This window comes from Paramormyrops kingsleyae, chromosome 13 (genome assembly GCF_048594095.1).
Source record: "Paramormyrops kingsleyae isolate MSU_618 chromosome 13, PKINGS_0.4, whole genome shotgun sequence".
NCBI classification, from domain to species: Eukaryota; Metazoa; Chordata; class Actinopteri; order Osteoglossiformes; family Mormyridae; genus Paramormyrops; species Paramormyrops kingsleyae.
This window is the reverse complement of record NC_132809.1, coordinates 24738383-24747783: the sequence shown is the minus strand read 5'-3', so window position 1 is coordinate 24747783 and position 9401 is coordinate 24738383. Positions and strand designations below refer to the sequence as shown.

The 9401-nt window shown below is 41.7% G+C and overlaps 1 protein-coding gene across 3 annotated transcripts; it reads left to right on the top strand.

Moving 5' to 3' along the window:
* The first annotated feature begins 555 nt into the window (after positions 1-555).
* LOC111843498 (CCAAT/enhancer-binding protein gamma-like) lies at positions 556-3765 on the top strand. Of its 3 annotated transcripts, XM_023811134.2 has the most exons (3): positions 567-690; positions 1096-1189; positions 1675-3765. In XM_023811134.2, exon 3 carries the CDS (start codon positions 1774-1776, stop codon positions 2242-2244), a length of 471 nt encoding a protein of 156 aa, XP_023666902.1. In that variant the 5' UTR covers positions 567-690; positions 1096-1189; positions 1675-1773; the 3' UTR covers positions 2245-3765. The 3 variants fall into 3 exon arrangements, with proteins under 3 accessions (XP_023666899.1, XP_023666901.1, XP_023666902.1); XM_023811131.2 differs by lacking the exon at positions 1096-1189 and having other exon boundaries at positions 556-690; XM_023811133.2 differs by lacking the exon at positions 1096-1189 and having other exon boundaries at positions 560-690; positions 1692-3765.
* Positions 3766-9401: the final 5636 nt, after the last annotated feature.

The following is a 9401-nucleotide window of genomic DNA, read 5'->3' as shown; positions in this document are numbered from 1 at the left end:
CCCAAGTCCAGGTCTAGTCCAAGTCTTTCCATCAGTTTTGCCAAGTTAAGACACAAGTCATCAAATTTTAGACTAAATTATACAAGGCGTTCGGTCTCGAAAGTAGCTCACGTTGAGGAGCCAATCTCAATAAGAAACTTTTTTTTATCTGTTTGTAATAAAATAATGATTGGTATATAGATAGTTTTCGCAAATCCACGAACGCATCAAATTCCCTGTCTTTGGATTTGTCTCTTTTGGCGCCTAATTTCTCGAAAATATTATTGAGCATAAAGTCAGTGTTTCCGCCTCTAGCTATTTCTAGCGTGTATTTTTCTTTTGTACAGGTGACTAATGCATAGGATGGTGGCGCCTGGGTTGCTGTATGATTTTAATATTATATGATTCACAGGCTTACACTTTCGACATCCGCAACAGCCGATTCCTACGTATAAAAACCCACTTTAGCATTTTCGGAGGAGGTCGCAAACGGAATCGTTGACCTATCAGGTACAGGAAACTGGATGTACTGCTCACTCATTGGTTCTACAAGATGTCGATCATGTGGGGATTGCGTCATCCTTCCTGCCTTTAGTCTCTGTACATTGTAAACACGATTTCGCAACAACCGGGACGCCACGATGGAGGCTGAGGCAGCGAACTTCCGTTTTTAAACTATGATGGACCATTTTCGGGAGCTACACCTCTAAGGTAACTGATATACTTTTTAATTCTGTATCTTTACAACACATATACAGTTAGCTTTTTGTCGGATTGTTGCTAGGCTCTAGCAGCACAAGTGCTGGCCGGCCGCTGTAACCCTAGCCCGTCTCACCACCTCCGGTCCGCTCTCCATCTGTCCCCTTTCGTTACTTCTTAACCATCGCATGACCGATCATTTGGACATTACAGTCAGGTTAACCAGCCGGGTCTGATTTCGAGAGGTCATTGGGCGTCGCTCCATGGGCAGCACAAAAAACGGAAGCGGTCCGATCAGGTCGTTTTAGATGAAAACATTAATTTGGACGTAAATGGAAACATCGCATGGAAATAGGATAATGTGGATCTGATAGATGATAGAGGTGAATTTGTACGGACGCATATTATGTTTTGCAGATTGGCGAGGGGGGTAGAGCTGCACCATGATGCAACCGGAGGCAACAGGAGCGCGCAGCTGTACTTATGGCAGGAGAGATCAGTATACATTACTGTAAATTAGCGGATCGCACAGCCGTTTATACACTGATATAAACCTCGGGATACGGCAAAAGACCAGGCATAGAATCTATAGTTGTATCGCAGCTGATACCGCAGCCGTTTATACATTAGTAAAGATCTCGGGATGCAGCCTGAACAGGCCGTTTATACACTGATGTAAACCCTGGGATCCAACCAAAACAGGCGTAATAAAGACACTAATGTCATCATATAAGAGACGTAGGATCACAGGCCTTAATCAGCCTGCAGATTGCAAAATAAATTCACATATCATACAGAGGTGAAAGTGAAGCTTGGGGGCAGAGCACACCGTCATTTATCCAGTGCATCTGGAGAAGTTTTTGGGGTTCAGGGCTTTGCTCAATGGTCCCAAAATGCACAGATGGTCAGCTTGGAGACTACAGAGTAATTGTGGCAAAGTTAAACCAAAATGAAGCCAACATTTGTCTATATTTGCTTTTGTTTCTCAACCAACAGGGGCCTTTTTTTTGTAGGAAATTGATCTCCAACAACAGACTGTAAAATCTGTGTGGTGAGATACCGGAAAGGAAGGGAAGAGGCAGATTTCTGGGACAAATGAGCAAACCGTTGCAGCAGAAGCACAACACCGAACAGAAGAGCGTGAGCGTGATCCAGAGCCAGGGTAAAGGCGGCGGCTTGCAGCAGGTACCCCAGCTGGTGCCCATCAGTCAGGGAGGAGGGAAAGCCGTACCACCGAGCAAGATGAAGAAGACCATAGCGGACAAAGAGAGCGACGAGTACCGGCAGCGCCGCGAGCGCAACAACCTGGCCGTGAAGAAGAGCCGCATGCGCAGCAAGCAGAAGGCGCAGGACACGCAGCAGCGCGTCAACGAGCTGAAGGAGGAGAACGAGCGTCTGGAGGCCAAGATCAAGCTGCTCAGCAAGGAGCTGAGTGTCCTGAAGGACCTGTTCCTGGAGCATGCTCACAACCTGGCTGACAACGTGCACCCTCAGAGCGCGGATGCGGCCGGCGCCGCGCAGAACAGCAGCAACAGCATCAACAAGATCAGCGGCGGTCAGCAGTGAAGATCACGCTCTGTCCCACTCCCGTCTGCCAGGGACAGTGAATTCTTACTGACTTCTGAACTATCCTGCTTTGAGTACTGGAGTGTATTTTCTCGAGGTTTTTCATGCCATGTAAAACAACTGAATGCCCCTTAAACATTTTTATTGCAAAATTAAGTTTGTTAGTACTAATGTTAATTGTTTTGTATTATGGTAGATAGTCATGAAGTACTAAGGTTTTGCAAGTTAAAACACAACCTTTCATTTAAACAACGTTGCGGTTGTTTTTCTGTTATGGTTGACTGTAGTGAGGTATCAAGATCGTGCAAGAAATACTCTATGTATATGTAATAGAAATTATATAAAATTTTAAATACAAGTGTTTTCTCAGCATTTATTTTTAATGTTATCCGAGTGTGAATTCGTGGGCGTCATTCAGCATGGTTCTTTGTCTGGTGTTTGTGGTTTTGTGTAAGTTTCTTGATTTCTGATAAAACAGTTTGAGGAGTTTTAGTTTTATTTGCATTTCCATCACAAAATTTCAAAATCCCTTCTCTTGTTCATTATAATTGCATTAACCATGATTGCATTTATATACAGAAAAAACTATTTTTTAACGTTACAGGTTAAGAATCTTTTCATTACACGGTTGAAGCAGACTGACAATCCAGCTGTCATTTTTGTATTTGATTCTAAGAATGATAATCTTGTAATGATCACATCATTCTGTGCTACCAGTTACCAGACATTCTGAGTGTATTTTGAGGAAAAATAAAGAAACAAGCTTGTTTTCTTGATCATCTAGCTGCAGTTCAGCACTCTTGTGTAGTAAATTTTGGCATCTGTAATACCTGATCATAGTAGAGCAGTTGGACTCATGAAAAGGAACTGGATGAACATGCTTTTAATCTCAGCTCTGCATGTTTAAACTGTCTTGGACAAGACCACAAATCTTACCTGGAAAAGAAGTTTGTTGGGTTGAGGGATTGATTGATCTTGGACAGGATGAATATTTGTCTTAGTTCTACACATGCTTTGTTTTACATTGTAAATACACAAGCTCCCATGGTTAGTCCATGCTAGCCTGTGTATAACGCCGTGTTTAAAACCTTTCCTGAATACTTTTAAAATTGTTTTACACAGTCTTTTGAAATCTACTTGCTTATGCCAAATGGTGCAATTCTGGAGAATCTATCCAGTTGTTGCACTGCTTGTTTGCCTATTGGCCATTTTTAATTGCCAGAGATTATGCTACATTAAGAAATGGAGAATATTTGCATGGAAGGATGCAGATGGTTAAAAATGTTGTACATCTTTTCATGTCTGTGTCCCATAAAATGAAAATAATTATGCAAGTAAATTAATAGAGTTTACAAATAGCAGAAAATTAATTATGACAAGTTTTGTATAGGAAATGCATCTTATTTGACCTTTTGCTTAAGTACGAATGTTGCTGGGCAGCATTTCTCAGTCAGTGACGCTTTTTCTACCAGACTGGAGTTTGGTACTTTACTAATTCAAATAAAAGCATCATCAAAGCCATTTGATTCTCTTTCCTTTCTCCTCTGTATAAGCTCCAGAAAATCTACTGTACACTCTGAACAATGGATGTGGGTTTATAAACAAACTGTATTTAGAGGATTCATACAGCCCACAGAACAGGCAGCACCACATTCACCATCAAAGCAGAGAGTGACAGCATGTTCCAGGGGTGCAGTAACACAGAGAGTGACAGCATGTTCCAGGATGGGGCAGTAACACAGAGAATGACAATGTGGCCTATAGAGGGGCAGTAACACAGAGAATGACAATGTGGCCTATAGAGGGGCAGTAACACAGAGAATGACAATGTGGCCTATAGAGGGGCAGTAACACAGAGAATGACAATGTGGCCTATAGAGGGGCAGTAACACAGAGAATGACAATGTGGCCTATAGAGGGGCAGTAACACAGAGAATGACAATGTGGCCTATAGAGGGGCAGTAACACAGAGAATGATGGTGTGGTCCAGGGAGGGACAGTAACACAGAGAGTGACAGCATGGTCCAGGGAGGGATAGTAACATAGAGAATGACGGTGTGGTTCAGGGAGGGACAGTAACACAGAGAGTGACAGCACGGTCCAGGGAGGGGCAGTAACACAGAGAGTGACAGCACGGCCCAGGGAGGGGCAGTAACACAGAGAGTGACAGCATGGCCCAGGGAGGGGCAGTAACACAGAGAGTGACAGCACGGCCCAGGGAGGGGCAGTAACACAGAGAGTGACAGCACAGCCCAGGGAGGGGCAGTAACACAGTGACAGCACAGCCCAGGGAGGGATAGTAACATAGAGAATGACGGTGTGGTCCAGGGAGGGACAGTAACACAGAGAGTGACAGCACGGCCCAGGGAGGGGCAGTAACACAGAGAGTGACAGCACGGCCCAGGGAGGGATAGTAACATAGAGAATGACGGTGTGGTCCAGGATGGGGCAGTAACACAGAGAATGACAATGTGGCCTATAGAGGGGCAGTAACACAGAGAGTGACAGCACGGCCCAGGGAGGGGCAGTAACACAGTGACAGCACAGCCCAGGGAGGGACAGTAACACAGAGTGACAGCACGGCCCAGGGAGGGATAGTAACATAGAGAATGACGGTGTGGTCCAGGGAGGGACAGTAACACAGAGAGCACCACAGCCACCCCCAATATTTTGTAAACACTCTATACAGATGCTATATACAGTACAGCACATAATATTAAACTGTGAAACTGTGACACAACACAATAACAACACAAACGCTAACTACACACAGCTATTTACATTATTTACACGGCTGGCACCGGTCCAGCATGCTGCGCTGTCCAATGGGCGCTACAGAATCATCCACAGCACAGATTTATTACGTCTGGCAGCCCTGGGAGTTGCAACAGTGAAAGCAATGCATGGGGTCAATTCAGGACACATGCTTTTGTTTTGCACAAGGCCTTAGTGCATCCTGGAGATAATTTCGATTATCTCAGCCTTAATATGTCAACAGAAACACTGCTCTAAACCAGGGAGGGGTCTGCTCTGCATTAACAGGCACGGTCCTTTGGCACATGTCCTGCATGGTTATAACTGTGCTATGCCTTCGTCACTGGAGCCCAGAGATTTTTCAATATGCCCAGGGACCCAGTGCGAGCAATAAAAGCATCAGTGTAAACCATCCGTGTTTCTTTATTTCTTATATCCAGCAGAACTGGAAGTATTTTTCAGCTAACCCTAACCTTAACACCTTCATTTAAGTGGGCACCATAGTTCAGTATATATGGTTTAGGCATGAACATGCATGCAAGTGTCCTTAAGCTGTGAGTAAGTGAAGCTTAAAACATTTCAGCTGTTTCTGCCAGCAAATATTCATTACAGATGTTTATATTAATTTTTGAAACGGCCTATTTCAAAAAATTCAAAGTGTGTGTGACTTGCAAGTAATTCAGATGTACTATTTGAAAGCCAACATGAAATGAAGAATAGAATGGTAATATAATAAATAAATAATCTGATTGGTAGCTGTCAGCACATGAATTTATAAGGTGAGTGATCATGCTTTTGTCCAGACAGTATACAGTCACTGTTGTGTGTTAAGTTACAATTTGAATATTTCTTCTTAATTTTCTACTAGTTATTTTTATATATTTTGGACACAAATTGTTAACTTTGTATTAACCTGTAGGGCCTGTCAGAGCTTTCAGTTTTAGAATATTCACTGCCTGGTTTGGCAGTTCGGTCTTAACTAAAATGATGTTGAAATATCTTTCTATGACTTCTTGTGAGTTAGTGATGTAATGGCTAAGAACAAATACTCAGCACGAGCATGACAATAGCCGAGCAGAAACATGATTACTGTAGCGTGACCAAGCTGACTTTATAGTTCCAAACCGGAACACTAGCGTGTGTGCGTGTGCATGTGCGTGTAAACACACCCATCCAGAATAGCCACCCCCATTTGTGTAATGACTGCTTTCTCTCATCATTATCTGAGAGGGTTCAAAGAAAAAAAAACATTTACACATATATATATATATATATATAGTACCTCTACATCAATTTTTTTCAGTTTATTTCAATTGTATTTGTATGGCTCATTTTCACAACATTACATTGTCTCTAAGAGCTCTAAGTTATTCCACCCAAAGCTCCCAGAGAGCAAGCCAGAGGCAACAATTGCAAGGAAAGACCTTCACTAAATGTTTTTTTTAATAAAATTTTATACTTTGCTAGATTCCTTTAAACATCTCATTGCATTTAATAGTGCATAAACATTTACTACTGCTTTATAGATAAACCCAATGCATTTTTCTATTTTCTAAGGTCCGTATTGGGTGTTCAAGCAATATTATATGCATTGAGTTATATCCTTCTGTAAAAACCTGGTTTATTTTGCTTAAGTTACTGACTTAAGCCAGATGGCCGTGAGCCATCTTTTGTACTTGAAAGTAGACAGGTGGTCACCAATGTCTGACTTTCCTCTGTGAGTGACCAAAAAATGCTTCCGCAATGAGGACATAAAGCTTCGTTATTGGTTTGAGAAACGGGAACACTGGCTAAGGCTGATTAACGGTGCATTTTCTCTTCGGCGTGGTTAACTTGTGAGATTCACAGTGTGGATTAACATCCTTGTCTCCTTTGATTTTTTTTTTCTTGGCAGGTGGAAACGCCTTAAGACTATGCTGACACCGCCTAGGAGTACAAATGACCAACTGTGTTTGACAGCTGTTATCGACAGCTGCACGAAGCAATGGACGGTATTGCTTTTCTTTTGTGCGATGGGTAGTGTGATTTGTGTCGGCTGATCTATGTGCATTTAAAAATAGCCTGGGTGTTAAAACTGGGACAAAGAGTTATATTACTGTTATTTCTCTGGACATGGTGTGACATAGCCTGATGTCAGGACTGTGTTGGTCCAACCAGGACGTTTTGGGGTCTAGTTCATGTGATCAGTGCTGTTGCTACTGTCAAGACTGCAGGCCCCACCATGACATGCATGTCGCCCTCTACTGAAAGAATATCGCTACTACAGCCCCCTAGATCTATGCTTGGAGTGAGACCTATATGTCTTTGAGTGAGATCATGAGAAAATTGTTTACAGAAGGAGACGATCAAGACTGTGTGTGAAAGGAAGTGGGTGTCAGATGGACAGGGTAAAAGATGTGAGTGCTGATAAGTTTCGTGTATACTGCTGAAACAGGGCTGCTGTGCAAAACTCACACCGACTTCACTGACATTGCTAGGAAATATTGGCATAGCTCAATAATCGCAATTGATTTGTGTTTGGTTTGTAGACAAATACACAAAGTGACAAGATTTATCTACAGTGAACACAGATTGTGCTCCTTGTGTCAGAAGTATAAGCTCTTTGATGCCACATTTCAAAGCAGGTCTCCTACTGTAGCTCGCATGGTTGTATCTAATTGAGTTAATAAGAACTCGAGGTAGTAGCTAAAACAGCTTTAAGTCTGTAGGACATATGGGCAGGTTTTCTCATTGTTACATTAGCGGCGTAGCTTATGGTAACTCACATTTCCTGCCTTTTACAGGCTAAATTGAACCTTTGAGCCTGCTTAAAAAAAAAGAAAAACAGAAAGATGTCAAGATAGATTAGTACAGTATGGGTTCAAGCCAGTGCAATACAAATCAATGAAATGAGCCAAAGCAATCAAGGACTGTAATTGTTTTGGGTGAATTAGGGCCTTCTGCACCTTGACCGCACTGTTGTGTTATATGCATGAAATGTTCTGAGAAATGCTGTTATAGTTGTGAGAACATTAAGTATGTTTCATGAAATGTGCCAAAACAATCGAGAAACTTCCAAGCAGGGGAACAAATATAGAAAATGTCATAAACAAACAAACATCCCAGTAAGGTTTACATCCTTGTAGAAATGCAGAATCGTCATTGCAGTTTTTCTCAACAGCCTTACCCCGGGAGGTGCTGTATTGTATTGAAGTGCAGTAATTATTTGTATTGAGGCATCTGAACGAACAAACAAAAAAACTTTTGCTCAAGGCACCAGTTATTATTGGTGGTGTGATGTTGCAAATGTGTTACTCTTTCCCTGCTAAAGGAAGCATTTTGCCAGAATGAATCTCATACTGTACAATATGACACTCAAAGTTCTTTAATAACTACCATTCTAAATAATAATCTGATTCAGATTTTGGTGCAGTTTTTGTGCTGCATTAGGTTTTTCCTTGATGCCTGTTACGGTACAAAAGCGCCACCTCATGGTCTGTTATCAAAATCAAAATTAAATTCAATCGCTCAGTTGCTTTGGTACGTTTCTCAGATCAGAATTGAAGTTCACAAAACATGTCCAACCTCCACATTGTCGAGTCACGTGTGCACATCAGTAAAGCAATGTCTTATTCTTTTGGACAAATTGCAAATGCTTTGGTACATTCATACAAATGATTATATAATTTCTGTGCTGTTTCCTACATTATCAACTGCATATGTCGTTGATTAAAGTGATATATGCTGTTTCTCTTCTGAATAGTCTCACCTCACAAGACATCTAGGTATTAGTTCATTATGTAAATCATTGCATGCAAAATGGATGATCCAGTTGTCATAACCTATCAAGCGTATTTTCTGTACTGTCCATTCATCCAGTGGCAGCGCCATTTGTTCAGCAGGCTTGAAGCTGAACCCGGCCAAGTGTAGTCCCCTCCAGTGGCGGGTCAAGTTCTTCATCACTGCAACTTATGCAATATTTTCTTCAATAATTCTGATAGTTTGGTGAATTGTTTTCCATGTGGTGACTTACACGATGATCACTTACATATACAGACGCTCCTCTACTTACAAACTTGCAACTTACGAACTTTCAGACAACGAAGAGGACTGTAAGTCCAAATTGTGTTTTTTTGGCCCCCGCTTCCTGTCCTCAACAGTATCCCAGGCTACGTCTGCGGCTTTCATCAGTTCTGGTAGAAAGACCAGCAGAATGATAAAATCCTTCATAATACTTTACTCCCAAACTTCCTGTCTGCTATAAAGTGGTTGAACAAATGTGGTATACAGTAAATAATTAACAAAAACAAAGACAAATAGGACTGGAATATGGGTGCATGGATTTACAAGAGACACAGTACATTTTTTAAACAGCATGATAATCTTATATGAGCAAAAAGATTTTTTTTTTATGAAAATTCTTT